The 19,799-nt window shown below is 39.6% G+C and overlaps 1 protein-coding gene across 1 annotated transcript in view; it reads left to right on the top strand.

The window, feature by feature from the left end:
• The window catches only part of ATF6 (activating transcription factor 6), a 246,416-nt gene that overhangs the window by 18,240 nt on the left and 208,377 nt on the right, over window positions 1–19,799 (top strand). The window contains exons 2-4 of the mRNA XM_069546978.2: window positions 8,661–8,737; window positions 12,468–12,555; window positions 14,502–14,602. Of these exons, the coding sequence (XP_069403079.2) occupies window positions 8,661–8,737; window positions 12,468–12,555; window positions 14,502–14,602 (266 nt within the window). The remainder of the gene's footprint in view (window positions 1–8,660; window positions 8,738–12,467; window positions 12,556–14,501; window positions 14,603–19,799) is intronic.

Consider the following 19,799-nt stretch of genomic DNA (forward strand, 5'->3'; position numbering starts at 1 on the left):
CAGCATACTAAAAAGCAGAGACATTACTTTGCCAACAAAGGTCTATCTAGTCAAAGCTTTGGTTTTTCCAGTTGTCATATATGGATGTGAGAGTTGGACTGTAAAGAAAGCTGAGTGCCGGGGTCCAGCCCCAGTGGATCCAGGGTGATTCGAAGGTGGGGATGGAGTCGACATCTTTGGAAATAACTTATTTAATTACAAATAGAAAGGGATTAGAAGATTAGCAGAGAAAAGGAGGCTGAATAACTTGGTTCACATGGGATACCAATCACCACCTACGCAGGCCGCAGGCGTCTTCCTGTTCTCCAGAAGGAGAGGTGGCACTGAGGTCCCCCCGGTCTGATCTTAGAAGCCCAGGCAAAATTAGTAAGCTTGGTGGGTACCCATGCACCAGATGGGAATTCGGCCAGAAAATAGTAGGAGAGAAAAAGGGGGCTGAATAACTTGGTTTACGTGGGATACCAATAAAATTCCAAGACAAGGAATTTGCACCATCTACGTTGGGCCACCGGTGCCACTTGAATATTGGAAGGTGCCCCTCCTTGGGCTCCTTCTCACGTGGGTTTGAAAACTGGGGCAAATAAGTAGACTTGGAGGGCACCCACGCTTCAGATGGGAATTCAGCCCGGGGGCCAGCGTGAGGAACTCCGCCCATGGCAAAGGTCATGAGGAAGGAGGCTTGGCATACGCAAAGGCGTGATCAAGCCTCAGGAAACCCTCTGTTCCCGAGCATCTAACCCCAAAGCCAGAGTCTGTTTTATGCTCTCACCTACACCTCTGACTTTACGGGGGCTCTCCCCCATAACCATTTCTCTCCGAGAAGGAGTAAACGTGCAGCTCCAAGGCAATAAAAATTCTTGAGCGTGACAAGAGTGTTTCAGCTTACGGACTCCTCTGAAGGTTGTCTAGCCCACCTGTATAGGTTCGTCCGGCCACATGTGATTGTTTATAGCCTCCCAATCTGAGAGGCACGAGATGTTTTAGACTTACTAAAGGCAAATTCTTTTGTGGAGTTAGAAATTATTAGTATAATGGGTTGGTTAGGAATTATATTGGTGAAGGGTTTTTTCATTTCCTGGGGCAAAACCTTCCACTGAAACTGTAGGTAAGGCTGTTTAAGATTTTTTGATGGCAGGCTAAAGGCAAATTGCTTTTTATCCTCAAGATTTAAAGGAATGGTGAAAAAGCAGTCTTGTAAATCAATTACAATTTTATTATATCCCTCTGGAATGGCTATTGGAGAAGGGAGCCCAGGTTGTAATGGGGTCGGCAGCAAAAACAATAGCCTTCATTACAAATTTGGATACCCCAATCCAGTACGTAGCTGTCGAGTTGGGCAAATTGGCTCAATTATTTCTGTCTGTTGTTTACCTAATCTTTTTGATGGATCATAGCCCATCTGCAGCATTTGAGAGGTTGCTTTATTATCAGGGCTAAACAATAACACTCCCTTCTGAGACAGCACGTCTCTCCCCCACAGGGTAAAGGGGAGTGAAGGAACAGCATACGGTTGAAAAGTTCCACAGGTATCCTCAAAACACCAATTTAATATTTTTGCACTTTTAGCTATTGTGGGGGTTTGAGGGCAAATGAAACAAAATTTGACTCCTGAAATCTATCAGGGCAACTTGTGAATTATCACTATTTTGTAAAAGATTTACAGTTGATCCTTATTGAATGGAATTACTATATTTGTTACTTCTTTTTTTAAAAATTTCCACACTTTTTTTCTTTCCTTTTTTTTTTTTGTGCCACCAAGCTGGGATAAAATAAAACTTTTTCTTGGGGTCACTGGTAGATGGAACCAATGGGCCTTCTTATCACAAGCATCCTGTAGGAGTATGTTTTGTGGCAAGAATAATTTAATCTTATCTTTTGGTAATATTAATCCTAATTAACTGATCATTTAAAGCCTCATCCACTTTAATAAGAGCCGAATCTGTCTCACTAGTCAACTTTCCCTTAGAACTGGGATTAGGATCGCTTTATAAACAATCAAACAAAGGCTTTAAATCTCAGTAGTCAGTTTTAAATGTGGGCATATCCAATTAATATCGCCTAATAATTTTTGGAAATCATTTAAAGTTAGTAAACAATCTCTCTGCAGTTTTAAAGGGGTATTATCAGTTTTTAAAACTTTTGAGAGCAGACCTAAATATAAGAAGCAAGTGAAGAGGTATTGCGCAGTATCTTTATAAGCTTCTCCAGTTATCCTTTTGTAACCTAAATCTGGTCTGTAGCTTTTTAGATGACAAGCAACCATCTAATCTTTGACTGAATATGTCCAGCAATAGGAACTCACTACTCTCCAAGGTTTTAAACTCTCCCTCACCTTTTCCTCTGCAGCATTCCCACTCTGCATACCACCTGTTTTAAATCCATCAACTCATCTTCAGTAGTATGTGTTGGCCAGAAGCTGGGCCAGTAAAGATCTTTTAAGGCCTTGAAGCGGTAATTTCTTGCACCCAAAAAGCTAGATCACTAGATCCAAGTCCTCTGGGGCTCCTGGCTTGAGAAGTCAAGGTTTTTCCTATCAGAAAGCAAAAGCTGTGCTTTTTTTTTTTTAACTAACTTACACAATTTTAGTAGGCGGCGAGATCAAAATTTTATAATTTCTCCAGTATAATCAGAATCTACTACACCAGGCACAACCGAAATTCCTTGAAAAGAAAGTGAGCTGTGCCCTAGCACAAGTCCAGAATGTCCTCAGGCAGGGGGCTAGCCACACCCGTTGGAATCGGAGTTACCGCCAAAGGAGTTAATATTGATGCGGTGGTGGAACTGAGGTCTAGGCCTGAGCTACCTGGGGTTGATTGGCACGGCTTGTTGTCTCTGTTTAGCAGGACACTGCCGACAAAATGCCTCATTTGACCATAAGAGAAACACTTTTTATTTTTAGAATCCTTTTTGTTACGATTGCTTTTCTTTTTCCCTTTTCTCTCTCTCTCTTCTTTTTTTTTTTTCCGTTTACTCTCTCTCTCTCTTTTTTTTTGCTTGGGTGAGGCCCCCCTGAGGGGGTTTTCTGCAAGGAGCAGGCTCTGCTTTAAACGCTTGTTTAAAAAAAATTGTCCCTATCTTTTTCAACCTTAGGCAGTGTTCTGGGAGGCTTTTGAACTGATCTGAACTGAACTGAACTGAACTGGGAGGCGTAAGCGGAGGTGGGGTGGTCGCCTTAAATCAGAAAATGTTGGATAAATTTTTAAAGGTTTGCGTAGAGGGGGAGGGGGCTCACCAGGGCGCCCGGCCGCAGTGTCCTGTAAGTCCTCTCCTTCCCCGGGAGGTATAGTGTCCCTCCTTCTGTTCGCCAATGGCAGAAAATATGATCTGTATAGAAGGTGGAGACCCACTGCCATCCACCGCTATAGCCTCTTCCATAGTCTATCTAACAGCCTCATGACGGGGATCTGGAACATTTCTAATCATATTCCACAGAACAAAAGCATTTACAGGCCCATGTAAAGTATAATAAGTTTTTAGCTGTTTCCTTAGCTTCACCCAAGTATCTAAGTTCACAGTGTCGTTGTCCGGAAACCAAGGACACTGTTCTTATACAAATGAAAAAAATGACTGAATATAGGATTTCTTAATTTTAATTCCTCTGTTACTTAATGACTGCAAAATTACTCTTATAAAAAGCTGTCTTTCTTTTGACTCACTGTTACCCATGTCAGAAAATTAAGATTCATAGAAAAGTCTGCCTCAACAAAGGTTTTACCTTTGCAAGGGGGGTTTTCTTTTCAACCCGAAGAAAGCAGGTTTCTTTCAACCTCTACAAAACCAGGTTTTTCTTAAACCCTTCAACACTTCCCACTCCTACTCACCCTGTCTATCCTACAGGGGGGTCTGCAGCATCCTAAGTGGGGTCCTATCCGTCCCGAAAACTCAATACTGGGGGAGTAATAAAAATTACTCCAGGGGGAGTGATTGAATCACTCCGGGGGGAGCCACAGAGAGTGCTCCGGGGGGAGCCTTTGCTCCGAAGAACTCAACACTGGGGGAGTAACCAAAATTACTCCGGGGGGAGTGATTGAACACTCCGGGGGGAGCCACAGAGTGCTCCAGGGGGAGCCTTTGCTCCGAAGAACTTACCTTCGAATAGCCTGTTCCGGGCGCCACTTGCCAGGGTCCAGCCCTGGTGGATCCAGGGTGATTCGAAGGTTGGGAGACGGAGTCGGCGTCTTTGGAAAAATACATATTTAATCACAGATATAGAGAGAGATTAGAAACGGATAGTGTAGTAGGAAGATTAGTGGAGAAAAAGAGGCTGAATAACTTGGATTACGTGGAATAGCATCCATGCTCCAGATGGGAATTCAGCCAGAAAAATAGGAGCAAGAAAGAAGTGACATGGGGGAATCAGTCTTTCCGGAAACTGATCCGATTTCTTTATTTTTGGGTTTGCTTATATACCTTTTGCTACACATAGGGATGAATACAGAGTCACACGGGAGTCAGCAGTCCTGACCTTTATCAAAATCAGGTGCTTCACATAAATGTATAAAAAAAGGTACATCATCTTCTGGCCATGAGTGAGACCTGCTGACATTTTATGATCCTTTCTTTCTGATAACCAAAAAACTTATTTCTTCCAAGGGTGTTTTTTCTTAAACCAGGTACCACCCTCCAAATAAAGTTACATTCCTATAGGGTGAGGGTGTAATGAGTTACAATCAAGAAAGGAATTTAACCCAAGGTTAACATGATTAGTCTTAAAGGTTAGTACTTATTTCTCCTATATACTTAAAGGTTAATACTTATTTCTTCTATATGTTAGTTATATTCATTATAATGGTAGGGAACATGGAGATTTAGCAGCAAACATCAGCCTAACAAATGAAAATCCTTTCACCAATGCTCCCCTTAAGATCTGTTTAGTCTTAAGATATTGATAAAGTTACATTTTTACGTAGCAAGGACACTGATTTATAACAAAGTACAGTGCTCTATTACAAAAGAGAAAATCCATTAGCTCAAAAAGTCTAGTATTGCTAACATCAAAAACTACTGTATTTCCTTTTCTATATTCCAAATACATTGATTAATATATTCCCAGGTGCCTAAGGATATGGAGGCCTGGCGGCAATCGTTGACTCAACAAGAAGAAAAAGCCCTATGCTAATAAGACTCTCAAAATCTCCAAAACTCTCTGTGCTGTTTATGGTTGAGAGGTAGTAAACAATCATGTGGGTAGTGGCAGGAGTATGGATAATCCTGTCACACAAGCTAGTCTGTCAGCAGAGAGGTTTGACCTGAGACATCCTTGTCCCACCCAGAGCAGGGAATTAGCAGCAGTTATTGACACAACAAATTTCACCAATATAATTCCTAACCAACCCATTATACTAATAATTTCTAACTCCACAAAAGATTTTGCCTTTAGTAAGTCTAAAACATCTTGTACCTCTCAGATTGGGAGGCTATAAACAATCACATGTGGCCGGACGAACCTATACAGGTGGGCTAGATAACCTTCAGAGGAGTCCGTAAGCTGAAACACTCTTGTCACGCCAAATAATTTTTATTGCCTTGGAGCTGCACGTTTACTCCTTCTCGGAGAGAAACGGTTATGGGGGAGAGCCCCCGTAAAGTCAGAGGTGTAGGTGAGAGCATAAAACAGACTCTGGCTTTGGGGTTAGATGCTCGGGAACAGGGGGTTTCCTGAGGCTTGATCACGCCTTTGCGTATGCCAAGCCTCCTTCCTCATGACCTTTGCCATGGGCGGAGTTCCTCACGCTGGCCCCTGGCAGCTGAGCACTGAAGAATTGATGCTTTTGAACTGTGGTGTTGGAGAGGACTCTTGAGAATTTTACAATTGCCAGATTACAACCCATTAAGTCAAATAGCAATTAGTGAGCCCATAATGTCAAAAGAACAAAGAAGCTGATATGAATGGACGCTATTTTTGTTTGTCTTTTTGTTTTCTCATATTTACAATTCTTTCATTTAACAAATAGACTCTTACTGGTCAATTCTGGGAAAATTGTAGGCATTTTACAATTGCCAGATTACAACCCATTAAGTCAAATAGCAATTAGTGAGCCCATAATGAAATAAAAAGAGAAAGCTCTTTCTTACAGCATCAGTTCAGTCAGTCGTGTCTGACTCTTTGCAACCCCATGGACTGCAGCACACCAGGCTTCCCTGTCCATCACCAACTCCCAGAGCTTACTCAAACTCATATCCATCAAGTCAGTGATGCCATCCAACTATCTCATCCTCTGTCATCCCCTTCTCCTCCTGCCTTCAATCTTTCCCAGCATCAGGGTCTTTTCCAATGAGTCAGTTCTTTGCATTAAGTGGCCAAAGCATTGGAGTTTCAGCATTAGCATTAGTCCTTCCAATGACTATTCAGGACTGATTTCCTTTAGGATGGACTGGTTGGATTCCCTTGTAGTCCAAGGGACTCTCAAGAGTCCTCTCCAACACCACAGTTCAAAAGCATCAATTCTTCAATCTACCAGTAAATCCTGTCAGCTCTGTCTTCAAAATATGTACTTAGAGTAATAGCTAGTTTAGACAGGGGCATGCAAAAGAGGCCTGGGAAAATTTTGTTTTGCCAGAAAATAAGGAAATTCTCGGAGAATTACTCTCCTAACCACTTGGTCTGTGTTTTATATCTACCACCCTGTGCCTCCTCCCACTGCTGCATTTTCTTGGCAGCTGAGGCATGCCTACACCTCCACTAGGCAGCCCCCTCTCCGGCATCATCCTATTTTCTTGGGTACCAGGCACATTTTCACAGATGATGACACAAAAAACCCCATCACCCTCCTTGCTCTGCTGACATCTCTCTGTTCAGAAGAGCTGGGGAAGAAAGGAAAGATGGAAAGAGTTGGAAGGATGGAAAAGAAAGGTAAGAAGCGAGATTGCTAATACATATTTTGAAGACAGAGCTGACAGGATTTACTGGTAGATTGAATACAGAGAATGAGGAAGAGAAATAAACAATGACTCTTAAGGTTTTTGACCTGAGCTACTGGGGTAATTGGATTGTCATTAACTGAGATAAAGACAAAGCCATAGGAGGTTTGATGAAGGATGATTTGAAGTTCAGTTTGGCTGTGTTAAGTTTGAGATGCCTTTTAGATACTCAAGAGGAGACGGAGAGTACTTACTCTGTTTATACATCTTGAGGTATAGATTGGAAATGTTTGTTTAGGAATCCTTGGCATGTCCATGCTATTTAAAGCCACGAGCTCAGCTGAAATCACAAAGGGAGTAGAGTAGATGGAAAAGTTTGCACTAAGCCCAGGGACAATTTCATATTAAGAAGACAAGGAAGAACCAGCAAGATAGGGCCAACCAGTGAGGTGGGAGGAAAAACCAGGTGAGGATGATAATTTGAAACCAAGTGAGGAAAATGCTTCAATTAATATGAAAGGATCAACTGTTTCAAAGCTGTTGAGAGTAAGATGAGGACCATGAATTTACTATTCAGTTTAGCAAAGGAGAGGTCATTGGTGACATTAATAACCGGTGTGTGTGCATGTGTGTGTGGGAGGGGAGCTTGGTTGCAATAGGTTCAAGAAGGAAAGGGAGGAGAGAAATGAGAGGCAGCAGATAAAGAACTCTTTCAAGGAGTTTTAGCCTGTGTATAAGGCACATAGTCACAGTTAGCTGCTTATATGGGTTTTTTGTTTTGTTTTGCTCGACAGCTGTGTTTAAGGTAGTCCTTTTTTGAGAGTTATATGAATAACCTTTCATTATCACTGCACACAACATATTTTGCTATGTACTATTTTGTTTTAGGTTGGTGAAATGTTTCTACCACTGGCTGAGTCAAGGATAGACTGGCAGTGCAGTTCCTATATATGTGGAGTAAGGAAACCAGCAGAGAAAATTTCAGTGGCCTGATGGTAGGGAGTACAGAGGCCAACTTAGACTGGCAAACTCTTCCAAGCACTTGAAGTTGCTAAGATGTTAGAGAAAATAGATACTTTACAGATTGTGCAGTAATCAGCCTTGTTTGGCCTTATCAGAATCTTGACGTTCTGCGTTCATGTTTCTTGGTTTATAATGCAGTCTCATTAGGAAATTGGAACATTGTTAGATTTGCTGAAATAAATTTGATGTAGATAAGTTCTTTATTGTTTGGATAGAAAATTGGTTGTATCTTTAATTTAAGGCATGGATGGTAAATACCTGATACTGCTGCTGCTAAGTCGCTTCAGTCGTGTCCGACTCTGTGCGACCCCATAGACGGCAGCCCACCAGGCTCCCCCGTCCCTGGGATTCTCCAGGCAAGAACACTGGAGTGGGGTGCCATTGCCTTCTCTGAAATGCCTGATACATGTTCTGTCATATTCCTGTCCTGTCATCACTGCTGATCAACTCTGTCACCTTTTTTGTGCTGAGTCCAGATGAAGCCTCAGAATTTGTGTTAGTAATGTTCCAGAAAATCACTATCAATTAGTCCAGTATGACATGGCAGGACATTTTTTTAATCCTTGGTATAATGGTTTAGTTCACAAGATAAAAAGTATATGGAAAATAACACATATGTGAGAAATTATCTTTGCACCGGCTGTTATTCACACTGCTGCTGCTGCTAGAATAGCTAATGAGAAACTCTAATAGAGTTGGCACAAGGACACAGCACTTATTCTCTAGTCAAAATGCTGAATTAACAGGAAATATGTATTGTTTTCTTTTGTTTCAAGATTCTGCCCTGTTTGCTGAACTTGGCTATTTCACAGACACTGATGACCTGCAATTGGATGCAGCAAATGAAACTTATGTAAGTATTTATTAGGGGAGAAATATTGAAAAATGTGATATTTAATCTTTAACTATTGCAAGAAGATTTCAGAATAACACCTTTAGGCTGGTTATTTAAGTTTAAATAACTTTTAGGGTTAAAAATGAAAGTTAGTTGCTATTTTGTTGTCAGTGAATGTACAGTTGTAGAAATTTCTCTGGTCTTGGTATGTAGAAGACATGTATTCTAAGTCTGCCTTTGGCCCCAGGAGTGGGTAACCTTGGAGAAGTTACTTAACTCCCTGCTACTAAGTCGCTTCAGCCGTGTCCGACTCTGTGCGACCCCATAGACGGCAGCCCACCAGGCTCCCCTGTCCCTGGGATTTTCCAGGCAAGAATACTGGAGTGGGTTGCCATTTCCTTCTCCAATTCATGAAAGTGGAAAGCGAAAGTGAAGTCGCTCAGTCGTGTCTGACTCTTAGCGACCCCATGGACTGCAGCCTACCAGGCTCCTCCATCCATGGGATTTTCCAGGCAAGAGTACTGGAGTTGGGTGCCACTTCCTTCTCCGACTTAACACCCTACATCTTGGTTTTTACACATATTTTGCTGCAAAGGGAAACGATGTGATGTTCAGGGATATATGTGAGTCGTGGATCTAGTTAAGAGAACTCACCGGGCATCCCCGGTGGCTCAGTGGTAGAGAATCTGCCTGCCAATGCAGAAGGCTCGGGTTTGATCCCTGTTCTGGGAAGATCCCACGCACCATGGAGCAACTAAGCCCAAGCACCACATCTACTGAGCCTGTGCTCCAGAGCTCAGGAGCTGCAGCTGTGGATCCCACATGCCACAACTGTTGAGGCCTGTGGGCACTAGAGCCCGTGCTCTGAAACAAGAGAAGCCACTGCAGTGAGGAGTCTGCATGCTTCAACTAGAGAATGTCTCCCTCTCACCACAACTAGAGAAAAGCAACGAAGATCCAGCACAGCACCCACACCCAAAAAAGGAGTAAATTATAAAACTTTTTTTTTAAAAGAGAACTTGCCAACTTCCTTTTTTAAAGTTAAGTATCCTTAGTGTTGAAAGCTCTGAAACTTAGAAATGTCCTTACTTTTTGCCTTTGAATAGTTGGAAGTATGCATAAAAGTTGTTATAGCACTTTTGAGTCCTCAAAAGTAGCTTAGATTTTTTTTTCCTTTTCTCCTTTTCTGGGTTCGTATATGTGAAGCTGTTTGGCCTGAGCTCTTATTTTGTTTTCTTCTTTAATGGATGAGGTGCTGTTTGACTTGGGAAGTAGTTCAAGTGAACAGAGTGATTTTATATGCGCATCAATCAGGTTGAATATTTGTCACTGATTTTTTAAGCTCTTATTAAAAGTAAAGCTTGCTTGGTGAGTTTGACTTTCTCAAAGAATAATTTAGCAGTTGTTTTACCACGAATCAATAGAGAGTGAAACACATGTTTTTAAAAATCAATTCGTGAGATTTTTTGTTGTTGTTGTCTTAAACAATAGTCTTTATGTTTACACAAAGTAGTACAAAGTGAGGCAGTTCCTCAAAGGGTGACTTGGAGCTAGAAAATCCATCCTAAGCGTGAAAGTGTTAGTGTTAGTTGGTAAGTTGTGTTCAGCTCTTTGCGACCCCATGGACTGTAGCCTGCTCAGGCTCCTCTGTCCATAGGATTTCCCAGGCAAGAATACTGGAGGTCGTGGGAGTGTTTAGTTGCTAAGTTGTGTCCAACTCTTGCGACCCCATGGACTGTAGCCTACCAGGCTCCTCTGTCCATGGGATTCTCCAGGCAAGAATACCAGAGTGAGTTGCCATTTCCTTCTCCAGGGGATCTTCTCGGCCCAGGAATTGAACCTGGGTCTCCTGCTACGAAGGAAGCCCATGCTGGAGTGGGTTGCTAATCCCTTCTCCAAATGCATAAGATTTTAATGGTTTCATTTACTGTATGAGATGCTTTATAATGTTGTCTATAATTAAGTTGGTTTTTAATATCAACTGGTTGGTTAAGCAACTGATGTTTTTTTCATAACCTCCAGAGCCTAGTCTTTGAGAAACAATATATTATATTATTATATATAATATAACAATATGTTATATTTGAAAGATTCAGGGAAATATGATTCTGATTTTATAACTAACACTCTGTTACCTCAAAGAAGTCATTCAGTCTTTCAGTTTCTTAGTTTTTCTGGTGTAAAATAAGAGATTGGATTAAATCATCTTAGAGGGCCTTTTCTAGTTTTACAACCCTCATTCTTCTACATGGCAGTACAGTTTCCTTTGGTAAGTTGTTGAAGAAGCAGAGTATATAAGTATCAGCATGTTTTGCTTTACAATAAAATGGGCCTGTGAAATTTCCAACCAGATAAAATTCTTATGCTGTAAAAGGTATTTGACCTTTTTGGCTCAAGATTGAGTATGAAGCATCCCTGAAGTAGGTCACGCCACTACTGAGCATGTTACAAAGGATTGCTAGTAATCAGGCAAATATTGCTCAATTTCCTTGCACTACGAAAGTTTAAAGATTTTTCATTGCTGAAAGTATGAGGCTGTTTAATTTTTTATGTATAGATTCAAATGAGGAAAAAACCAAAGGAGATTGATTTAAAAGTTGTTTCTTTCATAATTTAAGTAGTTTTTTCTGTTTTCTGTGTGCACTTTCATGCATTCTCTTATGTAACTTGCACTAATATTTTCTCAGTTCAGGGCAGTATGATAAGAAAAGTTTCCCTTCTTCTGTTACATTCTCAACAAAAAATAAACCAAATAATAGACCTTTGGAAGGATAATATTCTAGAAATTATTACTAGTGGTTGTTAATAGTTACTAGATTAATCTTTCCTTTTTGCCTAAGGTTTACTTTCTTTTTTGTTGCTGTTTTATTATTTGTCACATTAAGTTAATACTGACTACCTTTTGACTTGTTGTACTGTTTATATATTAAGTTTCCTTTTGTTCTTATCTCTGTGACTTCAGACATTTAAAATAGTAGTGATACTGTCTCAAGTGATATGAAGGTTCTGAAATCATGTGTTAGTTCTTTATTAATGTATATGGTAGAAAATGGTTATGACCCAGAATATACTTATATTTATATTAAAAGAGTTGTCACCTAAATGACAGGAAGCTAAGAGCCGCTTTAAAAGGTTTATTGATCCCTATTTGAGAAACTTGGTTTTATCTTCTAGGATTAAAAAAAATTTAGAAATTTGAAAACTATGGACCAGTAAAAAAGATAAAATTGCCTGTCCTTCTATGGATCTCTTCCTTCTCCCATAACCATTTTAATATTTGGTCTATCTGAAGGTTCAGTTAGTCTCTTTATGATTCCTGAATGCCTTTTGGATACATCTGTATTCTTTCCATTGCATATAGAGATGATTTGCTTTGACTTTTTTTCTTTAGTGACAGTAGGAAAACTTATTATACTGTATCTCCTTTATGACAAACACATATTTTGTGTTAATATTTTGTGACTCTTGTAATAGTCTCTTTTCATTGAAAAGAATGAGACCAACTGAATCTTTCAGATAGATGTTGACTCCATTACCTCCTTCCTAGTTACCACTACTGTGCTTAAAGTGACTAAATTGGTTTATCTCTAAGGTATCTAAGATATATTCTCAAGATGAATTGATTAACTTAGAAAATTATTTTTACTAATTTGGGTAATAGTTATTTTTGGCAAGTTGTTTCTGTTAGTTTGATTTCTGGATGTATATATTTTAATCTGATATTCTTTTTCTGATTTGAAATCTACAGGAAAGTAATTTTGATAATCTTGATTTTGACTTGGATTTGATGCCTTGGGAGACAGGCATTTGGGATGTCAACAATCACTTCTGTACAGGTAATGATGTATTTCATTGATAAAAACTTTAAATGGATTATTTTATGGTTTGGTAATAGTCAAAATTAGGTGGGGTTATTGGGCTACTTTTATTTGTTAAAAATTCCAGGGACTACATTCTACTTCTGGTATGACCAGGCATACATAAATTTCTTGCCAAAATAGATATAAAGAATTTCAGAGTTATGGCAGAGTCACATAATGAATGAAAATTTTATAATTCAGAAATATCAATTTTGAATTATATGTAATACTCTGTAAGAGATTAACCTATCTGAGAATTAAATAGGATTTAGTGAATCAAAGGGAAGAGACTTGGGATTATCAGAACCTAGGACCTTAGTGTAGCTGTCCCACGTATACCCTTCTGAGGAGGAGACACTACTTGGATGATGCCAGTATCTGCAAGGGGCCCACTGAACTGGGTTTTGGGTGTACTGAAAAAAACTAGAACCTAAAGCAAACTGTCCCTTCTGGGATAAAGCTGATGGAGGGATGAAAAAAATATCCCTTCTCCCCCATTCTACCTTAAGAAGCATCTTTCTAGAATCTCCTATTGATAGGACCTAAAAGGAAGCCAGCTGGGACTTGTATTAATTTTCATCACAGACTATAGGAAGTGAACTGGAGCTGAGAAACAGTGGGTACTTAACCCATCTAAGCTATAGTCCTCCCTTTCTGTTGCAATTCCTGTTCCCCTTCATTTTATATATTAGTATATCTTGCTCAATTCATTTCTTTCCTCATAGAATATGGACTACACAAGGTCAGTGTTCTCATTACTATTGTGTAACAAACTTCTCTAAAACTTAGTGGCTTAAAACAACAACTGTTTTATTAGGCTCCCAGAATCTATGGGTTAGGAATTTGGACAGGATACATCAGGAATTTCTTGTCTCTGTTCCATGGTGTCCAGACATCATCTGGGAAGATTTGGAGGTTAGGGTAGCCTGACATCTAGGGGCTTGGACTACCTTAAGGCTTCTTCCCTCACATGTCTGATGCCTGATCTGAAATGATGCGAAGACTTGAACTGCCAGTGTGGGAGCTACCCATCATCTTTCTAAATGTCCTGGCTTCCTCAAAACCTGGTGGTCTCGTGGTAATCAGGATTCAAGGGCTCAAATGTGAGTCTTTCAGCTACCTAATGTAACCCAGACTTGGATTCACATATCATTACTCCCATACTCTATTGATTCAGGAAGTCATAGGCGATTCAAACAGAAGAGAATATAGCCACTACATCTTGATGGGGAAGTGGCAGGATCACAGTATAGATCATGAGACATGGTAGGTATTTTGCTCCTGACTTTGGAGAACACAGTCTGGCACAGATTCTTCTCTCCTTCCTTCCTACCCTGTTAGAAATTTGGCACCGAGGAACACTGCTTGGGCTGAAGTTGATCAACACATTTTAAAAAATAGTTCAAAAGATAGGAACATTTTTGTATTGTAATTTTATTGTCAAAAATGCTTTCCACAAAAATTCTTTCCTGTTTCTTATGTTTTAAAATTATTTTTTGGGAAAATCTATAATTTTTTGCATATGGCATGATATTCAAAAGATACAAAAAGTCTATAGAGTAGAAAAATGTCTCCTTTGGCTTTTGTCCCTCAGCCAGCAAGTTCTGCTTCCTAGAGACAAGCACTGTGACCAATTTCTTAAGTTCATCTTTCAAGAGTATTAGTGCAGATATTAGTATTAGTATGCGCATATGTATTTATATGTATATATACACATATAAACATACATGTAAATTTATTACACAGATAGAAGCATATTGGATATACTATTTTCTGCATCTTAAATTTTCACTTGATGATAAATTTTGGTGACCTTAACTTCTATATCTGAATTTTGAGAGTAGATTTAACCTTCTTTCTTATTTATTCTGAGTTTATATTGTCCAGTGGGAAAATTTTTGCTTCTCCTTTTCCAATTAAAGATATTAAGACAGAACCTCAGCCACTTTCACCAGCCTCCTCAAGTTGTTCAATCTCATCTCCTCAATCAGTGGACTCTTACTCATCAACTCAGCATGTTCCTGTAAGTAACTAGTCTTTTACAATGATTTTGGTTATAGTGGAATCTGGGAAATATGTATATGGGGAAGGAAGTTAACTTTTATTAAGTGCTAATATAACTCTTATCTCTTTTAATCCTGAGGAAGGACCTTGAGGGAGTTAGAGAGTTGTTAGTCTCTCTGATTTTGCCATCCTTCCATGTTCTTGTCTTTATAATTTCATTCTTTCATTGTACTTACCAGTGTCCAGTATTTTTTGTTTATGGAGCTTACTGTCTTTTCTTTGTGCTACACTCTTTCCCCCTGTTAGGATGTATGTTCTTTGAGGACATGGTCTGTCTGTGTGACTCCTTAGCCATAAAACCTAGGATGGTCTCCTTAGTTCAGGAATGCCTGCTGCTGCTGCTGCTGCTGCTGCTGCTGCTGCTGCTGCTGCTGCTGCTGCTGCTGCTGCTGCTGCTGCTGCTAAGTCGCTTCAGTCGTGTCTGACTCTGTGCGACCCCATAGATGGAAGCCTACCAGGCTCCCCCATCCCTGGGATTCTCCAGGCAAGAATACTGGAGTGGGTTGCCATTTCCTTCTCCAGTGCATGAAAGTGAAAAGTGAAAGGGAAGTCGCTCAGTCGTGTCTGACTCTTTGCGACCCCATGGACTGCAGCCCACCAGGCTCCTCCGTCCATGGGATTTTCCAGGCAAGAGTACTGGAATCGGGTGCCATTGCCTTCTCCTCAGGAATGCCTAGGAGAAAAAAGAAAAATTTAAATTAATTTAAATTAATGTTTCAGTATATTGTATCTGATGTAAATTGAGGTATCTTCATTCTGGCGTGATTTACATGTAGTCAGTTACTAAATCCTGATGATTTTATCCGCTTAGTATCTCTAGGATTCATCTTCTCCACGCTGCCAGACTATCATCATCTCTTTTGGAGTAAGGCAATAGAATTTTGACTGGTCTCTCTGCCTCCTAATTCCCCAGACTTTTCTTAGCAGAGGAATCTTCAAAGAGAAGTCTTTAAAAATCACGGGATTGATGGTGTCAGTTTTTTGCTTAAAACCTTCCCAACCGTTACAAGGACAAAGTCCAAATTGCTAGTGTAGTAGGCCCTCCATGACCCGGCCCCTGCTTACCTTTCAGTCTTGCTTCTCACTGTCCTTCCTTCCTACCTTCTCACTCCTCTTCGCTTTAACTCCAAGAGCTCCTGTGTGCTCCAGTCTTTCAACAGCTGCGCCAGGAGCTGTGTGGAACACCACCAGTGAACACGGGCAGTGAGACCTCTGCTTCTACCATTTTACGTGTACATTTCTGTACATGCTCTTCCTTCCAGCAGAAATAGCCTTTTTTCTTCCCTTCCCTTGGAAGAAGGTAGCATGTTACATCCCTGTTCTTCACTTTGTTTATTTAACTTAGTGGTATATATCCTGGAGGTAACTACAGTTTCAGGTTATAGATTCTTTCCCATTCCTTTTTATGGCTTTATAGTATTCTGTTGTGTGGTTATATCATACTTTATTCAATGATTTTTGTATTGATGGACATATGTGTTGTTTTCAGTCTTTTCTGAACTCAAACGATGTTGTAATAAATAACTATATACATAGGACACTTCATATTTTTGCCAGGATATCTTGGGGACATACTCCTAAAGAGAGATTGCTGAGATCAAGGTGATTTTTAATGTTACTGTTTATTGCCGAATTTCCCTCCAAGGGTTGTACAGTTGTGTATTCTGACCAGGCAGTAAGTAAGAGGGCCACTTTTCCCTTTATTGCTACATACCGTTAGCGTGTTTTGTTTTCTATTCTTTTATTATAAGTATGGTTGGACATCTTTTGGTATATTTCATATGTATAATGCCTATTTGCATTTCTTTTTATGAGCTGTCAAATTTTTGTCCATTTTTCTATTGGATTGTATTGGTCTTTTCCCCTTCAATTTTTACAGTGTTATATTACATATTAGAATTATTAGTGCTTAGGTTGTGAAATAAGTTACAAGTGTTTTCTTCTCTAATTTGTCACTTTCTTTAAGCTTTATTTCCGGTGTTTATTTTCTCTAGGGATACTTTTCTCCACAGCTGAATGACCAATCTTTTATTGCTTTTGTTGTTGTTGTTACTCAAAGGAGGGTTTTAAATGCTCAGAAGTTATACTATTTTTATTCTTGTCTTCTTGCACGTGTGTATATATCTGTGTATATATATAGATAGATAGATGTGTGTGTGTGTATATATATACACACATATAGATAGATATGTAGATAGATAAATAGACGGACAGATGAGAGAGAGAGAGTTTGGAAAAACCTCAAACTTGCAGAAATGTTATGAGTACATTACAAAGAACTTTTCCCCCCTGAATCATTTGAGAGTAAGTTGCCCAACCTGATGCCTTGTCACCCCCAGATACTCCAATGTCTACTTCCTACAAGTAACACTGTGTCTTCTAGTCATAATACAGCTATTAAAATCAGGAAATAAATGTTTATACCTTACTGTCATCTATCTTCAGCTCTCATTTAGATTGTGCCAGTTGTTCCAGAGATATCCCATAGAGAGCAAAAGGAGAGCTAGTTGAGAATCATACATTGCATTTGGTTGTCCTGTCTCTTTAATCTCCTTCAGTTGAAATAGTTCATTCTTCCTTGACTTTCATGACTTGTCACTTTTGGAGATTAAAGACTAGTTATTTTATAGAATGTCCTTTGGTTGGGTTTGTCTGATGTTTCTTCAGGGTGAGATTCAGATTTTGTGGCAGGAATATCACAGAAGTGATGCTGTGTCTGTCTCATTTACTTTTGATGCTGTTGCATACTGTTTTCATTTGTCCTGTTGCTGATGAGGTTTACTTTGTTCATTTGATTAAGGTGGTATCTTTCAGGCTATTCTACTGTGAAGTTGCCCATCTCCCTTTGCCATAAATGGGTATTTTATGAGAAGGTACTTTAAAACTATGTAAAAATATACTGTTTCTCATCAGACTTTAAATTTATTCATTTCTTTGTTTATATCAGTATGGACTCATGGTTTCCTAGTCGATTCAACAGATTCAGTTCAGTTCAGTTCAGTTACTCAGTTGTGTCTGACTTTTTGCAACCACGTGAACCTCAGCACGCTAGGCCTTCCTGTCCATCACCAACTCCCAGAGTTCACCCAAACCCATGTCCATTGAGTCGGTGATGCCATCCACCTACCTCATCCTCTGTCGTCCCCTTCACCTCCTGCCCTCAATCTTTCCCAGCATCAGGGTCGTTTCCAATGAGTCAGCTCTTCATGTCAGGTGGCCAAAGTATTGGAGTTTCAGCTTCAACATCAGTCCTTCCAATGAACACCCAGGACTGATCTCCTTTAGGATGGACTGGTTTGATCTCCTTGTAGTCCAAGGGACTCTCAAGAGTCTTCTCCAACACCACAGTTCAAAGGCATCAGTTCTTCTGTGCTCAGCCTTCCTTACAGTCCAACTCTCACATCCATACATGACCACTGGAAAAACCATAGCCTTGACTAGACGGACCTTTATTGGCAAAGTAATGTCTCTGCTTTTTAATATGCTGTCTAGGTCGGTCAAAACTTTCTTTCCAAGGAGTAAGCGTCTTCTAATTTCATGGCTGCAATTACCATCTGCAGTGATTTTGGAGCCCAGAAAATTAAGTCACTGTTTCCACTGTTTCCCCATCTATTTGCCATGAAGTGATTGGACCAGATGCCAGGATCTTAGTTTTCTGAATATTGAACTTTAAGCCAACGTTTTCACTCTCCACTTTCACTTTCATCAAGAGGCTTTTTAGTTCCTCTTCCCTTTCTGCCATAAGGGTGGTGTCATCTGCATATCTGAGGTTATTGATATTTTTCCCAGCAATCTTGATTCCAGCTTGTGCTTCTTCCAGCCCAGCGTTTCTCATGATGTGCTCTGCATAGAAGTTAAATAAGCAGGGTGACAATATACAGCCTTGATGCACTCCTTTTCCTATTTGGAACCAGTCTGTTGTTCCATGTCCAGTTCTAACTGTTGCCTCTTGACCTGCATACAGATTTCTCAAGAGGCAGGTCAGGTGGTTTGGTAATCCCATCTCTTTCAGAATTTTCTACAGTTGATTGTGATCCACACACTCAAAGGGTTTGGCGTAGTCAATAGATTATAGTTCATTATTTTGTTTATTCTGATTCTTATGTGGTCCTGGATTTTGCCAGTGCAGGTCCCTTCTCACTGACTCCCATGTTCTGGGCTTTGACACCCTACCTCAGGCTGATGCAATATGGATACAATCATTACCTTACTCTGACTCCCTGGGCTTGGCTGCCTGCCCCTACTTCCTCCCCTTGGACTCTGACACTCCCGCAGGCTGCCTCTCTGCATCAGTGCTTTTCTTGCACTGCCCCATCTAGTGGCTTTAGGATCAAATTATTCAGGAAGTAGTAGTTTCTAAGTGACTTCTTAATATATATATTTCCTCAGGTTTTATTTTTAATTTTCAAATTTCTGATCCATTTGGAGTTATCCTGGTTTATGATGTAAGATACAAATCCAAGTTTTTTGTTTTCCTCGAAGACTATCAGAAGGACTATTCCAGTACCATTTATTAAAGTTCATTTTTTTCTCACTGATTTCAGTTTTGTGTATGTGTTTTAAACTTATGTAAATGGTATTATATCGGATCTCTTTATTTCTTACTGTAAAAAATTAGCACAGTTTTTAAGATCTGTCATATTGCTCTGTCTGCATCAGTTTGTTGAATGTAACTGCATAACACTTCACCTGCATCACAATGAACATTGTCATAGTTGTCCCTTGTAGGCTAAGAGGTGACCTTAACATGAAGTACTAAGGACAAATCTAGTTTAATTTTCACTGTGTAAATGAACCAGTTTCCCAGTTGTATTGCCTTTGTATTGCCTTTGTAATCATCTTGTTAAAGAATATTATATGTTTCTCTGTTACTAAGGTTTTCTCTCAGTTAAGCTTTATCATTTTCTTCCTATAGATCTTGTACATTCTTTAGAAAATTAATTCCTAGGTATATTGTAATTGCATTACTATTATGAATAAACTATTTTATTATATTTTCTAAGTGATTATTAGTACATTTTTATAGTGAAAATTTTTTTGTTGGTTCTTAAATGTGTTTAGACAGCATATCATCTTGCAAAACAAAAGCACTTCTGTCTCTTCTATTTTAATATTTGTTCCTTTTATTTTAGTTTCTGCTATAATTATGTTTTCTA

Source organism: Ovis canadensis, chromosome 1, assembly GCF_042477335.2.
Source record: "Ovis canadensis isolate MfBH-ARS-UI-01 breed Bighorn chromosome 1, ARS-UI_OviCan_v2, whole genome shotgun sequence".
In the NCBI taxonomy this organism is placed as follows: domain Eukaryota; kingdom Metazoa; phylum Chordata; class Mammalia; order Artiodactyla; family Bovidae; genus Ovis; species Ovis canadensis.